General features: G+C 41.6%; 1 protein-coding gene across 8 annotated transcripts; it reads right to left on the bottom strand.

Moving 5' to 3' along the window:
* Nucleotides 1-2,825: 2,825 nt before the first annotated feature.
* LOC137265329 (hydroxylysine kinase-like) lies at nt 2,826-21,550 on the bottom strand. 8 transcript variants are annotated; one of them, XM_067800700.1, is made up of 8 exons: nt 15,015-15,097; nt 12,590-12,711; nt 12,064-12,162; nt 8,273-8,532; nt 7,732-7,866; nt 6,215-6,345; nt 5,658-5,832; nt 2,826-3,501 (listed from the first exon to the last, which is right to left on the bottom strand). In XM_067800700.1, the coding sequence occupies exons 4-8, from the start codon at nt 8,520-8,522 to the stop codon at nt 3,032-3,034; spliced, it is 1,161 nt and encodes a 386-aa protein (XP_067656801.1). In that variant the 5' UTR covers nt 8,523-8,532; nt 12,064-12,162; nt 12,590-12,711; nt 15,015-15,097; the 3' UTR covers nt 2,826-3,031. The 8 variants fall into 8 exon arrangements, with proteins under 8 accessions (XP_067656801.1, XP_067656800.1, XP_067656799.1 ...); XM_067800699.1 differs by having other exon boundaries at nt 12,064-12,400; nt 15,015-15,093; XM_067800698.1 differs by lacking the exon at nt 12,590-12,711 and having other exon boundaries at nt 12,064-12,400; nt 15,015-15,118.
* Nucleotides 21,551-21,943: the final 393 nt, after the last annotated feature.

Raw genomic sequence — 21,943 nt, 5'->3', positions numbered from 1 at the left:
ATCCTTTCATGTTGCCAACCTCAATGTATGTTATGGAAAAATATGCCCTGCAAACTCTCAGAATATTAGCAAATGAGAGAAAAGTATTAACTACAAAGTGTAAAGACATGGAAATAGACGCGAAAAGGGGACCATTGCCTCCATAATATTCCTGATATAACAAACAACAGGTGATTACAGAATTACAGAAAGTTGAGTGTTTGTAAAGGACATGGTAATGTATGATTTTATGGAATTATAAAGTATAGAGTGATGTAAAGAGAGTTAGTTGAATGCTTTGTTTGTTTGTTTGTTTAATTTATTTTAAGCTCCCATATTCCAGCTATATGACGGCGGTCTGTAAATAATCGTGTGTGGACCATACATTCCATTGCATAACATCACTGACATCTACGACATGCACCAATCATGTCAAGGAAGCTGACCCACAGATCCCAACGTAAGTAGATCAGGACCTAGATTTTCTAAGCGTCAATAGTTGTAAGTGTCATACGTTAACATTAACTTACGACTATCTTAGTGCTAAGAGAGCTCCGAAAATCTAGGCCCAGGGCACTTCGTGAGACCTTAGTAGTTCCGGTGTGAAGCAACTTTTCATACCTTTTCGAATAGTCTCATGGTTGTCAGTTAACAGTAAGCAGAGACCATCCTTGCACGAATAATGAATGTCCGATCAAACAATCCCCAAAATAGTCAACAGATGTGACAGCCAGACATGGTTGTACCCTTGGTCCGGTCTGTTAAAATCATATTTGGCGATCGCGCAATTTGGAACCAGAACTGGTGCTTCGATGTATGTTTTTCACCGGAAATCTGGTACCAGAAGTAGCCTGGGACTCGTCTCGCAAATCATAACTTAGTGCGCGCAAAGGGAGCTTGGAACCAGTTCAGCAACGGAAGTAGCATCTCGCAAGACTTACAGGCCCACAAGACCAATTCTAACCAGACTCCTCATGGGTAACGCGAGTTCAATACATTATTACAATCAGCGAACTATGATGGTGGTATATTGAATGGCAGTGTACGTAAGAACACACGTGTGTTGGAAAACTGTCTGACATCATATATATAGGTACTGTGTCAAACATTCGTTAGACAGTGTAGCATGGTTAGAATCAATGGCTCTCCAGCACCGCCTGGCCCTGGTGTATGGCCGTTTACGTCGCCAAGTCATTTTCTACGCGTGCTTACGTGGAGAAAAGATCAGGAGTCATGTCTGGACATTCTGTGATGTCTGTGTTGGGGTAGCCCAGTACGATACATATACAGTGGGTCCTGAAAGACCAATCGTGGACCAGCATGGCTAGCACAATGCGCAATTTTGGGGGTTGTCTAGCAGCGCTGTCCATTGACCGTCCCACTTCTGGAAGTCAAAGTGATCTTGCACTTACCATTGCAAATACACCCCAAACCGGTCATGTCGCCTAACGTTAATATTCGCAGGACATTCGCTTGGTACTCCTCCAAACGTGTACGAAAATGGACTAATTTAAGCAATATCCAAGCAATATCACGGCAGAGAACACCAGAAATGGATCTTACACATTGTGCTCATGTGGGGGAATCGAATCCGGGTGTTACGCGTGACTAGCAAACGCTACCCCACCGCCCGATTCATTTAAGAAATGAGACCGACGACTATTTATCAAAGTTTTTATACACTGAAAAACCAGAAGGGACCTGATGATATAAACCGATGTATTATGGTCAACTTATGGTCGCCGAGCACATATAGATAAGGTATCTAGATACAGACGTTTTCTCATCGCAATCTGTTGTTTTACAAATTGATCACAAATCCTATACTTTAACATGGGCCTACAAAGCGTTGCTCAAAGCGATCGTTGCGCAACGACAACGTAAGTATATGTCAAAGTATGGGAGTTACGATCGCTACGATATGAGAACGGGGTCTAAGGCCTAGATTTTCGAAGATCACTGGGCGCTAAGATAGCCTTGAGTACCACACATTAGCATTAACTTACGCTAGCGCCATGAGAGCTTCGAAAATCTAGGCCCTGGGGAATAACACCTCAGGCCTGGCTGATTTGACTGGCTTTTAACTACTTTTGTACCATTTGTTGATCATTGACTTGTTTTGTTGAATTAGGTGGTTCTCCAAAATGCTGTCCCAAAAGCTGCAAATTACGAACTGAGACGCACTGAACACGCTGTCAACCTCGAGTCGTTTTGTACCAGTTTGAAGCTGGTCAGTGACTAATGAAGTTGGTCAAGACGCACCTTCATCCTCTTCACAAATACTGCATTCCAACAAAAGCACAGAGCGTAATCAACTGTTACATATCAGCATAATTATAGTTCAGAGGACCCGTGAAGGTCCCGGAGTAGGATAGGCCTTCAGCAACCCATGCTTGCCATAAAAGGCGACTATGCTTGTCGTAAGAGGCGACGAACGGGATCAGGCGGTCAGGCTCGCTGATTTGGTTGACACATGTCATCGGTTTCCAATTGCGCAGATCGATGCTCTTGTTGTCTGGTCCAGACTCGAGTATTTACACATCGCAGCCATATAGCTGGAATATTGCTGAGTGCGGTATAACACTAAACTCACTCACTCACTATAGTTCAGAGCTTGACGTCCTTTCTCTTAAGTGTCTGAATTAAGTGTCTGTATTCCCTAACTATGCTCTCCCAGGAATTGCTTTGTCCACGTGAAATGTTCTGGGTATGTTTGCTGCCTTTGGTTTTGGTTCCGGAAGAATTTATGGCTTGGAGATTTGTCTCTTGACGACCAGTCATAACGGTTATACTCCAGCAGTGAGGTGAGGTCAAGTGATGAGGGAGCGAGTGAGTGTATGTCAGTGTTGATGTCTAATATATTTAATGGAACTCCTCAAATACATTTGTTTGTTTCATATTGCATATGTCAAAAAGCTAAAGGCATATCTCGAATTTTTACTGATCTGTGGGTGTCACGAGTACTAGTTGAATTCGACAGTTCACATGATTTCATCACTGTAACTTTACAGTCTGACGATTCATCATCATCATCATCATCATCATCAATGCATCAGACAGCTGCCAGTTTTTCCCTACACAAGCTGCCAATGTCTCTCCACTCCCTCACTAACTCTTCTGTATCCATTTTCCACAGTTGACGAAGTCGTGGCCAACCTTTCTTAGCAGTGGTAAGCGTGTAGTCGTTGCTGGGATCCACGTGGAATGAGTAGGCTCCGATAACCAGGGACTGAGCGATGCGCGCGCATACACATACTTTTAACAGATCAATTTCTCTGTCTGATAAATCATTCTGGGTTAGATAGCCCGCCAGAACGTACCCGGATGCAGTTTGTGGTGATATGTTGTCGCTCAGGATTGACATATATGTCATTGCTGTAGCAACTTCAAAAACATAAGGCTGATAAGCACTGTCACCGTAATCCAAGATGGCGGACACATTATGATCATCATTCCACGTGTCGTCATGGGCGGCTTTAGTTACCAGGAGGTTCCCTTCGTTTAAATCACCATGGATCATTCCTGAAAAACAACAACAAAAGCACTGGAATGTTAAGTACCAAATGGCAAAAGAATATGGCTTTTCACTTTCAAAAAACATTCTCAATTTTTACATCACAGTACATCCGACAAACTAGCAATGTCAACCTACAAGACTTATGAAGAGTGCATAGAATTTTTCCCTTAAAGGTCACATGCAACCAAAAAATCAAATATAATTAAAACACATTTATCACTTATTCATGACAAATAATATACATTGCTGCTTTTGAAACAACAAATAAACACAATTATAAGCGCACAATGGCAATTCAAAAGTGCAATATTTTGTACTTGTCCTTACTTCCCCCGAAACGAAGCCATCGGGAGACCGAACTCAGTCATATGCACTCAAGTGTAACGACGGCTTCCGATTGGCTGTTTCATTTGCTGATATGCTGAGGGCTCATTGTGTGTACAGAAAGATGATCTGTTTGATGGGCATTTTAGAAGTATAGCCAGTCACAAGAAAGTAAGACTCTTTATGGATAACAACCTTTTTGTGTACTTGATGTGTCGTTTCAGTATGGATTCATATACTGTTGTCAAACAAAATCATATACACGAAAAGAAGTCGTTATCCATGAAGAATGTATATAGAGATGTTGGGTTTGGAAAATACGTGTTCTCTGAATTTGCGCTCGATCCAATAAAAAATCAGTAGAGATGGTAAACTACTGCGTGGCTGGAATCTGTCATTCGTCCAAGTACAAAACAGGACTTGAAACTGACAAGAGTTTGCACCAGTTTCCGTCAGATCCAGTCATCCGAAAAAAAATAATGTAGTTTGTTTGCAACCCACAGACATAAAAACATGCCACGTGTATCACACGTGCCTAATTACATAATGTGGCAGACACGGGACTCAGGTGCACGAGTCATAAATCAACTTATTTTCTTTATGTCGTATAGTCTGATAGGTGTTAAGTTCAAATTGCACGTGGTCAGTGATTGAAGCTGTGTATTGCATGTTGTCTTTAGCAGACAGGCAGACAGACATATAGGTGTGAATAAACCAGACACTGAGCTTTCTCTGTGACAGAGACTGCTTACCACAATCAACAAGTTGTTTTACGTAACGAGTAGATTATTTACTTGTTTGTGTACACAACCAAGATTAGACTACTGCTCACGACCTCAGACGCCGGGCATGCATACTGTTTCAAGCTCCGCGAGCCTATTCACTGCGCATGCGTTATCGACGCAGCGCAGCACAGCTGTTGAAACCAGTTTCCCCCCCAGCGCTGGGGGGAATTTAGTGAAACGTTTGAACTCCGATTTCGCAGGCTTTTTTTCATCGTGTTTTTTCAACTTTATAGGTTGAATTGGCATTTTTTATGATTTGTTTCAGTAAGTGCATACCGAAAGGTACCAGAATCTGCAAGGTTGTGTTTTACGTTGCATGTGACCTTTAAAAATAGGAGAGATGGGTAGCCTAGTGGTCAAAGCGTTTGTTCGTCGAGCTCAATACCTTGGTTCGATTTCCCACATAGGTACAATGTGCGAAACCCATTTCTGGAGTCCCTCGTGATATCGCTGGAATGCTGCTATAAAAGCGCCGTAAAATTGAATTCATGAAATAGACATGTAAAAGCGGAGTGCTAAGATGGTTCTTCCCAGACCGCTCAATATTGGATCGCTTGACTTTAAATGCAAAGGCGTCATGAGTTATCTGGCCATTTCTAGTTGTTTACAAGTCAGAGACTGACTATATCCAATCACCCCATCCTCACCCTGTGATCCCTTTGGGACTGGCTGCAACACCCCTTTAAATTTCACGAAATGACATTGAAAGGTGTACTATTTCGTCGCAAAAAAACTTTCATAATGGCAAATTTGGGATATTAAATAATTGATAAAGTATTGACATACATGTGCCTGTGTGAACACCGTTTACGTTTAAAAAGTATGGTTATATATAAATGTAATATTAATAACAAATATATTTGAAATATAAATTTGCTCTACTAGCTACTATTAATAACACTACTTTGTCAATAAGGATGACATAGGTTCCATGCAACAATATAGGTCCATCCGACCTATTAGTGGTTAGCCGGTGGGGTAGCCTTCACGCCTCACGACGGGTTCGATTCCCAACACGAGTATAATGTGTGAAGCCCATTTCTGAATACTACCTTGAGACAAGTCATTCCATTGATCAAGAACACGTGACTGGAATGTTTTGATGACGTCACTGATCATCTGGCTGTCGTCATTTTCCTCAATCACGTGTAATAGGTTCTTGAGCAACGGCAGAAGGTCAAGGTGCCACTTCCTTTGGTAACCGTGGAATCCAGGATGCCGAAACCCCTAAAAATAGTTCAAATCGTTATATGAAAGTCGTGTAATATGTTAAAGACTGTATATATGTTGGCATCACACGTCAATGTATTACAGCCTCAGTTTTGGCTGTACAAGATTACATACCGCTTATATATGGCAATATGACGGCTGTCTGCATGTGATCGAGTCTGGACCAGACAATCCAGTGTTGAACAGCATGATTATCGATCTACGCATTTTGGGATACTATGACATGTATCAATCAGCGTGTGTGACCACACGATGGCTTGCCCATGATCAGTTCTAACCAGAATTTTCAGGGGTCTGTAATTCAGTACTAACCTTCAGCGAGGTTCATGATCTAAAACGAGCCGTTTCGTGGAGGGTGTATCAGGAACTAAGTGCTAACCTTCAACGCCGTGTCAACTCTGCCGGCCATCACCCCGACCTTGTAACACAGCCCGAGGGTGAGAGGGACAGACTCCAGTACTTCCCCGGGGACATACTCAAACAGCCGCACTATGAATGGACAGTCGGAGTCTGTAAAGCATGTACCAGTGATAGCAATGGTATTCACATAAATAACAGTAAATCAGCTTACAGAGTAACGCCCTTCCATACACAGAAGTCAGTGTGAGGTCATTTCTTTCCAGTTTCGTGGATCGTCTATCAGTTTCTCTGAGAAAGTCAGAGACCTTGGAGTCATCAAAGATGCAGATTTGTCAGTCGATTATAGCAGCTCTCATACTGTGCAGGCCTCCTTCACCACTCTCGGGAACATTGGAAATATCAGGAAATCCCTCACTAGAAACTCAGAAGCTGCTCTTACACTATCCCTTGTTGTCTCGAACTTAGACTATTGCAACAGTCTATTGATCAGCGCTACTAAATCTCAACAACAGCGTTTGCAGCGAGTTCATAACACCGCTGCGTGAATTGGCACACGTATCAGAAAGTATGAACATATCTTCAATAACTCCACTGGCTACCAGTTGAACAACGAATTCTCTTCAGTGTCTTATGCATTGTGTTTCGTTGTCTCTCTGGCTCTGCTCCGGTCTATCTCTCCAGTATCCTTACTCCATATGTGCTTTCTCGATCACTGCGGTCTCAGAGAAATAATCTCCTCCACGTCCCCAGAGTACGATCAACCTTACACGGATGCCGAACCTTCTCGTACTCTGCTGCTGTGGAATGGAACAATCTTCCTCAACATTTCCACCTCTGTACTGATTTCTCCATTTTCAGGAGCCAAGTCAAGACATACCTCTACAAATATGCTGTTCATTAACGAAACAACAATCTCTCTTCTTTACTTGTATATAGCGACTCCTAACTACATTTAGAAAGCTGCAAGTAAACGTCAATAGTTTGCCTTTATAAGCTTTATAGTGAGTGAGTGAGTTTAGTTTTACGCCGCTCAGCAATATTCCAGCTATATGGCGGCGTCTGTAAATTCTCGAGTCTGGACCAGACAATCCAGTGGTCCACAGAATGAGCATGGATTTGAGCAGATGAGAACCGTTGACATGCGTCAACCACCCGATCCCGTTGGTCGCCTATTGCGATAAGAACATATACGTTTTGTAAGGTCCCTACATATAGCGTGACTAGCTATCCAAGAAACTGAAATTGTTTTCTTAACCTGAGGAATAATACCTCGCCCACGTTCGGAGCATTATTTGCTGATTGGCTAAAACTGGGCGTGGGTGGAGTCGGTGTTGTATCATTGTCACCGATTACAAGCCATTTACAAGAAGTTTTGCGCCAATGATATGATAACATAAGCAGTAGTTATTGTTAACAGATATATCAATAAGAATTGTATATTGTGTATTTCATTTTAGGGAAAACAGTTCGAGTATTCACCCAAAAACACAAAACAATTCTTCAGAAAACATAATATGATACCAAACTGTCACTGACCAGCGGTGTCTGCATTTTCACTCCCTTCAAGCAGAAGGTTCATCGTCAAGAACAGATTTCCAGTGAGGGTAGGGACGACCCTCGGGGTGAGTATTCCACATTCATATACCCGAGACATCATCTCGTGCTGGGCGTCTGAAATGATAGTCTTGTTACAGTTACCTCGCTGCAACTCTTGGCTTTCGGTTCAGACTACAATTTAACCATTGACAAGGAAAGGAATTTAACCCTTGACGTGAACTAGACAATAAACCTACAAACCTTGACATGGATTAAAACATAAACCTTGGCATGATTTAGAATACAACTTCTGGCACAGGCTAGACTGTAACCCGTCTCTAGAGCATAGGCCTTGAAATGGACTAGAAATTAACCCTTGTTATGGAATACAACACAACATTTGGCGAGGACTACAATTTAACCTTTTGATGTGGGTTATAACGTAAGCCCAACGCGGACTGAAACATAACCTTTGACGGTGAGTAGAATATAGCATTCCACTTGTACTAAAACATATCCGGGTTAACGATGTACAGCTTACCTATGACTTCAGGATTCTGCGAGTCCAGAGAGTTCAAAACTTTGAAGACATATCCATGGCAACTGAGTTCCTTCAAGTGTTCATTCGTTCCGGTGAACTCTGCTTTGACCCGGAAGTTAAAATCATCATAGCTGTTTAGTTCCTGGCAACTACACATGCGCAGACCGTAGTGTTTTGATAGGATTGATCCAATGAATGATTCCGTCAAAGATGGCTTCTTTGCTTTTCCGGGCTTGAAAAAATCCTCCATCTCGGAAAAACTGTAAAATTAATATTCCGCGAACAATGCTCAAACGCAAGTCTGAAATATATGGAGTCGGTAACCAGGGGGTACATATATCAGACCCGGAACAATTATCGAAGACTCTGACAATAAGGTATAAAGCATGGCACTAATCGGCTTCCATACCAAAAAAAGAGAAAGAAAAAGAACACGATCCATGGCTTAAAATATTTCTGCGTTTGAGCAGTCACTCTCGCTAGGTAAGCGGTGACTAACGGGTGGTAATCGGGTGGTCAGACATATTAAAGTGGTTGACTCATGATATCCTTTCTCAACTTAGTAGATCAAAGCTCATGTTGCTGATCACTTGATTGTCGGGTGGCCTAATTAACAGACCGCCGCGGTGTAATACCAGTGAGCCTAATAAAGAGGGGGAGAAGAAACTCCTCGAAAAGCCGCTGAACGTATGTCTCGGGTCGTTACGTAGCCAACATGGTGGCAGCGTAGTATTTAAGATTGAGCCAGGTTTATTTTCAACAGCTGATTACGTTCGCTGAGTGTTATAACAACTGAAATCCAACATGTAGAAGATAGGTTAACTATACTAAGCATCAAAAGAAACGTCAGGTTGGTAGTTTCCTTACTGCGACCATAAAACTGAAAACTTAGCAAATGTTGTGATTGTATTTTTTGGTCAGAAAATCAAGCTTTACGTGACAAAAACCATTTGTCTCCAAACACAAATTCGAACCCAGGAAAGGTCCACCAAAACGCAGCATGAACATGAAGAGGGTACGGTGTTCTGCATGCAGTGCATGCATCAAATGCTGCACGTGCTTTTCTCTTGATCCAGCCCTATAAAATGCACCCCCAAACTTGGTTGAAACATTAACGTCAAAACGTCAGCAGGATGCCACGTCTTACGTCAGCTCAGAGGAACCAAGCCATAGGACGACTAGAAGCTGGTCACACTGCCCAAGCCGTTGCTAACCACTTCCATGTTAATGTTCGGACCATCTACAGGCTTCAGGAACGCTTCGGGACCACCAACACCACAGACGACCGTCCCCGCACCGGCAGACCAAGGGTCACCACGAGACGTCAAGATCGCCACATTGTGCGACGCCACGTACAGACTCCTTTCCAACAGGCCTCAGAGACAGCACGTCAGACAATTGGGACATATGGGCGACCGCTCAGCACTTCCACTGTACGCCGACGTCTTAGCAGCAGTAACCTTCAGTGCCGCAGACCTTACCGCGGACCAATCCTCACGCCACGTCATCTCCGTGAACGTCTACAGTTTGCCCAGTACCGTCAAAACTGGAGACACAGACAGTGGAGAACTGTTCTCTTCACAGATGAGAGTCGGTACTGCATTTCTACGGCAGATGGCAGAACAAGAATTTGGCGACGTCGCGGCCAGCGTTACGCAGACGAGTGTGTGATGGAAAGGGACGCATGGGGAGGTGCCAGCATCATGGTTTGGGGGGGAATTGGCCTAAACCAGAGAGTTGGTCCTGTGGTATTCCAGAATTTTGGTCCTGGAAGAGGAGGCGGCATCACAGCAGCGCGTTACATTGACCAAGCCCTCAGACCCCACGTTATACCACATTTTGCTCGTCACCGTAGCAACGTGTTTCAGCACGATAATGCCAGAGCCCACACGGGAGGGCAAGGGCTACACGGGACTTCCTACAGCAGAATGGTGTCAATGTAATGCAGTGGCCAGCCCTAAGTCCCGATTTAAATCCAATTGAACACCTTTGGGACGAAATTCAAAGGCGGTTGAATGACGTCATCCCAAGACCAAACACAGCTGATTTACTGCGTCAAGCCTTCCTAAGAGCGTGGAACCAGGTACCCATGGCATTCATCAATCGACTTGTGCACTCCATGCCTCGACGTTGTGCTGCGGTCATTGCCTCCCGTGGTGGTCACACGAGGTACTGAAGTTAGGACTCTGTTTGGACATTAAACGTTAACGTATTCCAATGAAATGCTGGTTATTTATTCATCAATGTGTGTAGAAACTGTAAACAAAACCGTTTTTCCATACACTTATTGCATCACATTCTGTAATGAATTGAATAAAGTGCCTGTCAAATTTGGAATATCTACTGACGTTTCTTTTGATGCTTAGTATATTTTGTCACTTCAGTGTAAGTCAAATAATTGGTATTAGTTTCCGTTTTAGGACAGTAGATTTATAGTAAAGTTTCAAGTCGGTAAGTTATAGCTCACTGGCTTCTATTCTCGATTCACCGAGAAGATAGACTAAATTGTGCCGATAAAAGCTTCTTTCACACATTCGTTTAATGTTTAGAAGGAGAACAAACCTTTAGCTGAAAGGTTTTTCGCATGTAATAGTGACAGTTTTATGACTTAAAAAGTGTCAGGGTGTAACTGAGGTGTGTGAAAAATATGACATTTCGCCATTGAAATGCTATACGCCGTTGTTTGAGTATTCCTAGTTACTTCCTCAAAAACATCTTTCACATACACCTTTAATTCATATGAGGGGAATATACTATCAGGTGAAATGTGTTTGCAAGTACTAGTGATAGTTCCATAGTCTAAAACAAAATGTTAGGGTGTATTTGAGGTGTGTGAAAAATATGACATATTGCCAATCTGATCTGATTCGAAATTGATGCTTGAGGGTTATAGTTCCATAACTTCTTTCTCTCTTGCTGATCTTATTATTTGACAAAACTGGGAAGGTGTTTTAGAACGCTTTGTGACAGTTCTACACTTTATTTTTTAGGTCAGTGTGACAGTGTCAGTTATCGTCCATTCAGTTCCCCACATGCAATAAGATATCTGACTTAATTATTAATGCAAAGATTTTTTTAAAGGACAGTTGATTTTAACACGTGTTCTGGCGATAGAGCATCCCTGGTAATACTAAACTCACGGTTCGCTTCATTAAGAGACCATAGCCTTCCCTGCAACTGTGAATACCAAACTACAAGACGGCACTACACATTTCGCTATTAAAAGAATATGCGCTCTGAATAAAAAGACTCATGGGGCACTCATTTGAAAAAACATGAATAAAATCAACGGAACAATTCTGAGCTAAATAAAGAATCTCTAGTTGTAGTTTAGCCTACATAAGTTCACTGGCTTGAAAAATAATAAAGAAAAGTAACAACCAACCACAAGCGAGTGACCTGGGTCGTGTTTCGTGTAGCGACCATGGGATATTATTAAATTGGCACAAGGCAAGAATGAGGTGTAAGTAATGTAAATGAAATAAACGAGTGAGAATTGGTCTTGTCATATGCCTCTGTATATATAGTGTATTAGAGGGTTGGCGAAAGAAATAACCCACTGTCGCTTGACCCAGATGTGAAGCATAAGTCGCTGTAATATATGCATGCGTACATACAAACAATTAGCATAAAACCAACGCGATATAAAGATCAACTAAACATAGAAATACTTTAACATATATAAGTAGATGCAGTTAAATAAACTTCAGTTTACAGGGATATATAAAAGTTGTTCTACCGGAACAAAGAAGTCATGAAAGTCGTTATGATAGAGATCCTGAAGAACGTACCAGTGAAGTCGTTCCTGGGAGACGAAAACGTGTCGTCAACACCGACACACAGTTGGAGCAGAGGTTATCGTTCTTGGGTCCTCAGTTACGTTTTGTATCCTGCATGCATATATCAGATTGCCAGCGTGCAGTGGCTGAATGGCGTTTTACCGTGTTCTAATGGTGGTTGGGAACACATGTTATGTAGTGAGTGTTGGCCTGCTGTCACCGACGACATAGCCACTTGATGAGATTGCCGAGATAGTTGACGTGTGTACGCTTGTCACCTGTTGTGACGTGTAAAGGTCATGGGAGCAATACCATCAGCTGCAGATACAGCACACCCCGTAACTCTGGACTGGGAAGTACATAGAAAAAGTCTGGATTAATCAGGTTTTGGAGTAACGGGTGGGGGAACATTTTTATTGGGAACAGAATGTCTCACATCGGCCTCGTCACGTCATAAAAACGAGTTCTTTTTGTTTTTGTAAACCCTGAGGATTAATAATGTGCCTGTACTTGTAGTAAGAGATCAAGTTTTACTCACTGTAGTTGGTGTAGGGGGCCCAACAAAATCCCCTTGTAAAATCTCAGCTGTAAACCGCTTACTCAAATCAGTCCATTTGGGCTAGGAGGCCATATCCGTGGTGAATCTCTCTGGGGGGCCAACTAAAAAATCTCATTATAAAAGGGACGCCAAGGCAAGCAGGCTTTAATGTCTTGACAATGGGAGTAAGTGCTGAATAACATATTTAGCTGTTATTAAACTGGAACAAAACGTACAGTATCTTTTAAACATTATGAAAAGAGCAAGACCGTTGCGTTGTCAGAAGCTACCCAAACATAAGCCATGCAACCAGCGACTGGATTTACCCTGACTTAATTCATAGGTAGCCAACTTTTATGTTGCTTCGAAATATAAGATACTACTTTAATTAATAAAAATAACATATCTTGTTATCTGATCTTGTGTTTTTTTTAATAGTCAAAGACAAAATCAAACAACAGGTTCTGTAAAACATACTCATCGCTCTTTAAAGAAATGTTTGTATTTCGAAATGTCATTGTATTTGAAACATGAATACATTAGACAGATGATATGTGTAACTGCAAGATCGTGTTAAAAACTTACTCATTTTCCAAACGTTTGTGTGACACCCAAACAACAAACAAAATCAGTTTTAAACCTTTACGGCCGCGAATGAAAAAATAGTGCGTAAAAAGACAATTCTTTCAAGGTATGGTAACGGTTCTTAAGAACGGTGTTCCTGGCACAGAAACTACTCTAAAACATCATAACATGCCTCTCTGGGTGAACTGCTGACTAATATTCCCAGTTTGCTTAAAGGGGGATTCCTTAAGATGTCTTCGAAATATGGTGACAAGCACATTAGGGTATATAATTCATAATGGTTTAAACCTATTTTTTGTTCATAAAAATGAACTGGGATTGGTGAACAAGCGTTACAGCTTATATCAACACCGCTCCCATACAACGTATAGTAAAAAATTTAAAATGAAGCATGTGTCGTCATCAATAGTGACTGTCTTATAAATAATACATGTGCACACATTACAAATACAAGTACCACTATCATCCAAGTAAACAGTAATAGAGAGTTACGGTTTGGCGTTTCAAATAGGCTATTTGTAGAAAAGTAGAAAATATTAGGTTATTCTTAAGTTAGTTATTTTTGTGAGAACATTGATGATGTGTTTTGATGATAAAATCGTGGACGGATACAACTATTTTCTGGTATTCACAGTGAGTAAGTTGTTTTTTGTCCGTTCATATTGGTATCCGGCTTATAACCTGTCGTATATAATACATATAAGTTCTTATCTGAATTCTTACTTGGACTGTCTATTAAATGCCAAATATATTTTTTCGGTGTTTAGTGTTTAGGTCGCAACAACCGAACCTGACGCGGCAGTGAATGATTTGACGAAATCGAGTGCCATAATTTAGGTCAAACTATTCATGTCTTCGTTTTTTGTGATTAAGTTTTTTTTTAAATTCTGAGAGACTACAGACTATTGCTGTATATCTAAGTACCTCATTTCTTATTCCGCGCTTTTGATGTGTCCATAAACAATAACATATCTCTGACGTCATCATGGGTCAGTGTGATGCAAGGTAATATCGAGTTATAAGGAACCTGGGTAACGGGCAGATCTCGTTTTGGATCTTCAATAGTCGACTGAGCAATACAATAGTTATTGAAAATATCTGCGATTTCTTCAGAGTCATTATAGACTATATTCTTGAAAATAATTGTTGAAAATCGACTGTCATCGTTACGTGATTTAATGAACGTTTTGGTCAGGCGGCACCAGGTTCTGGTACCGAGCGAGTTATTAACATAAACAGTTTCAGACACGAGTAATTCCTTGGCAGTTCTGATAGCGGAGGTAACTTTATGTCTTGCTGATCTGAAATTAGGACAATTGGTTGGATGGATTCTTTTCTTTGCATGTATATGTATACGATTGCGTTTCCGAATCAAATACAGCATGTGACTCAGCGTCCATAGAGGGTCTACGGGTCAAACAGTAACAGTCTTGTTTGAACTATGATCATCGCAGATTTCCGTTATTACGGATGTTAAACCACTTGCAATCTTATCTCTATTATTACAAGGAAATTAAATTTCACCGCCAATATCATCAACACCCCTGTTCATATTTTCTGTATCAGCTAACGAATACTTATAAACATTCCTCTTATAGTTCATAGTAAGGGGATATGATTCATTGAAGGTCACAAATATCGGACAATGGTCACTGCAGATAGGGTCAAGAACTCGCGATTCATTTACAGCTTTAATATGCGAGACAAAAGTCAAGTCTGTCAAGTAGTTGTATCTGAAGTAATTCTGGTTGGTTCTGATACAATCTGTTTAAGATCATACATTAATTGAAGGAATTCTTATTTTTACTATTGTTCCGAATGGTGTAAACATTAAACTCACCAACAACGATGGTGTACATGTTCAGGTGGACTGTGTTACCAACAGATTCCCTAGTCAGATCCCAGTTCGCAGCGCTCTTATCTGCTCGATAGACGGAACCGATTAGATAATCATTGCTTTTACATTTTAGGTCCGGGAGTGTCAAGATTGTCCATATGGTTGGCGTGTTGATTAGATTTGCCTATCTTTGCGACCCCGCCATCACGGATTTGCCTATCTTTGTGGCTGTGCCACCACGGATTTGACTATCTTTGCGACATTACCACCACGGATATGCCTATCTTTCCTGAATTGTAGGTGGTATCCAGGTATTGTTATATGAACACTGCTGATGCCAGCATGCTACCGGGTTTCTGTTAGACATACAACATCATATGATGGAAATTCTGTGTCAAGTACATCAGTTTTGTCTTGCAAAGTGCGTACGTACAAATGTATTATTTTAAGGTCTCTGAAATAATTTGGACCTGGATTAGGATGAATATCGCCACAGCAGAGTAGGGTGAGAGACACAAATACAGATATGTGGGTACTGTAGAGTTACAACAGCTTAAAACTGTGTATAGGCTTCATGAATCGAACTGCAAATGTTGAATGTACTTTTACGGCAAAGGAACCCACTGCCTGTCTGCATTGCTCAAATATCAGCCACAATCAAATACCATGATTATATTCCTAACAGGTAGGACAGTGGGTTCCAGTGGGTGATTAAATGGAAGCAGACACACAAAAACTGAACTAAAGTAACTACTCCATGTAAATACATTTGTTGTAATTTGGGTCTAGTTCACATGACACAATGCAACATGAGTTTGAATGAAACAATAATTATAAAAACAGATGAAAGAGTGAGTGAGGCAAGTTTTACGCCGCACTCAGCAATATTCCAGCTATATGGCGGCAGTCTGTAAATAATCGAGTCTGAACCAGACACTCCAGTGATGTATGTATGTATGTATGTATGTCAAGCACACAAGCTTGAAATTGCTATTCTGAATATTCTTCCTTGTTCCTAGTTTATACATACACACACACACACACACACATATACATATACATACATACACACACACACACACACATACATACAAGCTCACCGTTGTATACATAAATGCTTTCAATAAACCATACAGTTGGTCAAATACTAGCGCTTATAACTGCAAATGCATACACGCATACTCAAACACACGAATTGTATTTGCAAGTTCGCTCTTGCATATTCTTATTCGAAAGGGTGATATTATATAATAATACAAATACAATTGAAGGTGTCATCTGCACACATTATCCACACATTACACACATTGCAAAAATGTACATTACACACATACTACACACATTACAAGAATGTACATTACACGCATACTACACACATTATAAGCATGTACATTACACACAAACTACACACACTCTAAGCATGTACATTACACACATAATACATACACTGCAAGAATGTATGCAACAGATATGCCACACACGTGAATCTGTGGTATGCTACACGCACGGCACTCATATACCACATATTACTCACTTACAAAACTTACATGCTATGCCACCAGATAATATAGTCATATTACAATTCATTATGCATGTGTCATACCTAGCTGACCAGCATCCGCTCATAATTAACCTGGTCAGATATGCAAACAAATGAGTATTCGTATGTGCACGCACACAATGTTGATGAAATGGAAATTAGGCAAGTAAATTCATAGTATGTACACTAATCAAGTCAGTACACCGGAACGTTTGTTATCATAGAAGGGCGCTCACAGTTTACCTGTATAGTCGATCTATTGTAAGTTAGTATTGTCTGTAGTAGACAGATCCGTTACATAGCACGAAGACCACGCTCACGTGTCCACACAACACTCACAGCACGTTTGCCGTTAGTATCTAGCCGTGAGTGGCACTGACTGTGGGCACCAGGTGAGGTGTTGACAACTACATGTCCTCTATATATGACATATCTACATCATCACACGAGCATCAACATGTTTCACGAAGGTCATATTGTTCGTTTATATCAAATGTGAAGTTCAACAAAAAGCGCAATGTCACAATAAACAAGACAGCTTAATGAGCAGTTGTGCTGATGTTATACATGAAGTACTGAGTCGTAATAACTATCAACAGTTCGGAAGATCATGCAAGTGTATTATGGATATCTCAAGCAATGTATCTCATGTTTGCAATGGTGATCATTTGTCTTGACTTGAGACTAAGCGCCATTTGGAGTTTAGTGTACTAGCACACTTCATCGCTGTTGGTGACCTTTCTAACCGTACCGTCCGGCATCTTAATGTGGATGGCCCCATTGACAAGACAAGACAAGCTGGCGGGCCCTTAGAGCTAATGGCACTCGGTAAGTATTGATAAAGACACAACGGGCTTGGGGGGTTTTCACGTATTTAAGTTTTGACCTCACTTCCGGAAAGCGCGTTTCCAGGCGTTGCGAGCGTTGCTAAGGGATCGAACACTTATAGGTCGTGGGTTGTCCTGTCGAGTGGAAGGTCGTCTGGAATACGATGACTAACACTGATGTCACCAGGGTTGAGATTTACGCCAGTGGACTTGGCCAACTAAAACTAACTGGTCAGCGTCCTCATTCTCGGACTCTGACAACCCTGAGATTCTGATATTGTTCCTTCTCGAGTACTGTTCACTTCTGTCCAGCATAGAGGTGAGAATCTCTATTTCTTGTTTTTGCTCGATAAGTTTGGAAGACATGAGTGACACTTTCTCCTCAAGAATTTTCTTTTGAGAAATGATCAGTTTCATTTCGTGACGAAACATGGGCCTTATCGCCTCAGCGTCTTTAGAGCTTATTGCTGTGAGAACTTTATTGTCTTTCATAGCGTTTACGACTTCAGAGATAAGAGGATCAGAGATGGGACGGTTAACAGACACATCTAATCACGGAAGAAGTGTTAGATATATCCAGATTTGGACTACTAGGACTGGCGTTTCAGGTCAAAGTCAAACTCCGTCGTCTCTGTTATGTTTTGTACCGAGATTCATGCTTGAGATAGATTTCTTCATGCGCTATGCGTTGATGTCAAATACAATGGAAATCGTATGTACTCACTCTGTGTCTTTGTGAGAGCTCCGTGCTATGTCCACGATATCCAAGTGAATTATATGCACGTCATTAGTCGCTAGCAAATAAGGAGTTACCAACTCGTACGCGTGTTGAAGGCGTGAGCCACGATTTTCACGGATCCTTTACCTACAATCAATCCAACGTTTATCGTCCAAACAACAAATCATCGTCCTCCAGTTTTCACATATAGTGTACTTGGAACCATTTGTCATGTGTAGTTTGAAGATTTAATTCATTCCTACACCATAAATCGCAGTTGAGCCGGGTTGGTTCACCGTACCACGTCCGACTAGCATCGTGACGTCACCATTCATAATTGTTGTGTGCGCATTACCGTTCTCTGAACCGATTTAAAAAATATGCAATGCAAATTCACAGTTTTGACATGGCAAGATGTAGACTTTCAAAAGTCATGATAGCATGTTATTGACATACACGACGAAGGGATGACCAAATTGGTGCAAACTTGGGCCTTAACCACACGTTTGAGTCGACATGTGGGTGATTTGAGGTCAGTTTTATGCGGCTTTTAGCAATATTCCAGCAATATCACGTCGGGGGACTCCAGAAATGGGCTTCTCACATTGGGTCCATGTAGGGAATCGAACCTGGGTCTTCAACATGGCGAGCGAACGCTTTAACACTAGGCTACCCTACTATCCTGAGTCGACTTCCACGAGAAACAACGATCCCGTCGTTGAAGTAATGGATCGTCTCGCACCTGGAAGACCAATGATCGTGATGACCGAACCCTAATTCGTCTCGAAACACATAATCCCTTGACCCATTTCGAAGAAATGCGCTGGCAGTGAGGAGTGGGCATGCGCTGGCAGTGAGGAGTGGGCGTCCACTGCCAGTGCAGTCAGAAAGAGTCTTGAGGCTACTGGTCTGAGGGAACGTCGTTCGATTAGACGTCCCTCCTCACCCACAGCTTCTGGCATGAAGGTCTGGGGTGGTGCAGAGAAATTCTTAACTTCAGGATATGACGGTGGAGTCATTGGTCTGATGAAAGTCTCCTTCACTTTCTGAAGAGACTGACGCAGGAAATGAGGAATGAAAATGGAGCGAGTGAGTGAGGGTTTTTTTACGCCGCACTATATTCCAGTTACTCAGAAATATTCCAGCCACATACTCCAGCTGTAAATAATCGAGTCTGGAGCAGACAACCCAGTAACTAACAGCATGAGCACCGATCCACGAATTTGCGACACGATGACTTGTGTCAACCAATTAAGTGAGTGAGAATGATTCGTTGGCGTATCCAAGCTCAATCATGTCCAACAGATGTTCTATGGGGGTTCAGATTCGGGATGCATGCGGTCCATGGCTACGCTTTCGGTTTTAAATCAAATTTAGAGCTATTAAAATTTCTTTATATACCTCTGATTTTCCATCACAGTATGTTTATCTCCATTCTGCCATAACCGTGTGATTTAGGTTTAAAAAAATACATACTGCGTTGAAACATCAGAGGTATATATTGCGTGATGATATACCTCTGAATTAGTTTGATTAACCAATCACAATCCAGTATTTGCTGAAGTCAGATATACAGCTTCTTGCTGAAGGGTCTCCGTCACTACTCTTGTTCTGTGGGGCCTGTCATGATCATCCATTTAAACGAATCTAGAGCAAAGAGGAGGAATTTTCCGCGTCAGAAGGAAGTTATTCCGATATTTACCCCGGTTAGCGTGCCCTCAACAGTAACAAGGTCTGATTTACCCAGGAAGGACACATGCGTCCATATCATGACCTTCACCACCCTGATTGGTCGGTTGGACATGCTTAGGTGCGAAACGTCTGTCAAAGTAATGCTCTGTCCTCTCGCATACAGATATCGCTCTAGGTGGCCCTGATCTGACTCGGTCTCAGTTAACTTCACTGGTTTGTGCGTGTTTCTGAACAAAATGCGTGATAACACGGTGATGATAACCCCAATTGTTTTTGCAATAGCTCTACACGACATTCCGCCATCTCGCATACCAGTAATCCAGTAATTTCGCACCAATAGATAATATACGCCTTGCCATAGCAGAATTTCAAGGCAAAATGTCATGGTCTTTTCCAGATATCAGTCTTCACAAAATGTACGACCAGACGTATCACTTGTTGCACGAGGCATGCAGATAATTCACGTGCGTTAAAAATCGTGTCAATCAAATGTATGGAAACCTGTTTATGCCATCAGCTATCTAAGGTTGTATGTGCAACTTCAGAGCATGAAAATCTCCAAAATTTAAGTTAGTGGCGCTAAAAAAATATTCAAAATACATTTTGATCAGAGTAAAAATGTTTCAGTTACCATTTTAATAAGCAGAATTTGGTTTTCAAACCATATACAGCAGCATGTAGTGTTATGTCCTCGCCATACAAAATGATGCTTGATTACTTATCATGTATGTATCAGGTATAATAATAAGCATTATGTTCGACAATCACATAGTTCGAGATACATGTGGTCTGCCGTAGACTACTCTTTGCTGTAGTCTTTGTGACTGTTGCTGGGAATATCAGAAGATCGTAGGTTCTGTCCGCTTTGAAATATTTATAGGGAAACACCCCTCCTTTCTACCCACATATTTTCAGCTCATTGAGCATGTACAAGTTGCGTTGATATGTGAGCTATTTAAATATCCAATAATAATGAAATAAATTATAGAACAGGCAGTAGAAACGAAACACCCTTTCCACGTCCGTCAGATATGTCTGTTAAAGCAGAGGCGATTTACAATTCTGACTGTATCATGAGTATGTGCTTGTTTGGCACCGCATCCACAATATCCAAGCTGTATGACACTTGAGTCTGGACCAGACAATCCCGTGATGACCAGAAGGAAGACAGGAATTATGCATAAGTCACAATGAGAGAGTGAGGGAGTTTAGTTTTACGCCGCACTCAGCATATTCCAGCTATACGGCGACGGTCTGTAAATAATCGAGTCTGGACCAGACAATCCAGTGATCAGCAGCATAAGCATCGATCTGAGAGATTGGGGACCAATGGCATGTGTCAGTCGAGTCAGCAAAGCAGGAGCACCCGATCCCGTTAGTCGCCTCTTACGACAAGCATGGGTTACTGAAAACACATTCTATCCCGGACCTTCACAGGTCCATAAGCCACAGTCAAGCAGAAACAACTTGAATTAGCTCACCTGTTCCTTTACCTGGATGGTTGAAACATATTTTACCCACAATTCCGTCAGTTACGGCTTTCCGGTCCTGGTAGATAAACACCCAGCCTTGTCCAGCGTGGTCAGCTTTTGCCAAAATGTGCGTTTACTGCGAGATTTTCGTGTTAGCGTTTATCACCACACTGATAATTTCCCTGCCTGTAAGCTGAGGCAGCTTGGTAGGTTGATTGTAGCGATTGGTTGTTGACCCTGATACAATACTGATGTGATGGCTCATTGCATGACGCGCGAGTGATGCCCTTGCTGGTTGAAATTTTGTAGTGCTGACCCAGGCATGAATACACAATGTCGTTTACGAAAGTTGTCACACGTAGCATATGTTATATTTGGGATTACACTTTCTCCGTGAAGAAGGCATTCTAAAGAACTGTAGGAAACAGGGGGAAATCTGTTTTAGGCTGTTATGTCGAAATAGCTCACTTCGAACTGGGGCTTCAGTGGGAGGCGTAAGAGAATATCCAGAAATAAAACATGTTTAGTTGTAAAATCGGACACAACTTTGACAAAATACGGAAACAATAGATCAGACTATAGATGGCAATTAGGTCGCGCATCCAGATATGACGACTCGCCTAACATTAAATGCATGCGCTGCCTACTGGCACATGGGGTCATTTTGTGCTTTTTTACGTGTG

The sequence above is a fragment of the Haliotis asinina genome, chromosome 15 (genome assembly GCF_037392515.1).
Source record: "Haliotis asinina isolate JCU_RB_2024 chromosome 15, JCU_Hal_asi_v2, whole genome shotgun sequence".
NCBI lineage: Eukaryota > Metazoa > Mollusca > Gastropoda > Lepetellida > Haliotidae > Haliotis > Haliotis asinina.
This window is presented reverse-complemented; position numbering and strand designations above follow the sequence as displayed.

What these genes read in the sequence shown, in the direction of transcription:
- LOC137265329 (XM_067800702.1), bottom strand. Translation starts at nt 8,522, where the DNA reads ATGGAGGATTTTTTCAAGCCCGGAAAAGCAAAGAAGCCATCTTTGACG. An exon ending in GCAGAATCCTGAAGTCATAG is followed by an intron (nt 7,867 to 8,272) that starts GTAAGCTGTACA and finishes CTATCATTTCAG; the next exon opens with ACGCCCAGCACGAGATGATG. An exon ending in TGAAAATGCAGACACCGCTG is followed by an intron (nt 6,346 to 7,731) that starts GTCAGTGACAGT and finishes CATGCTTTACAG; the next exon opens with ACTCCGACTGTCCATTCATA.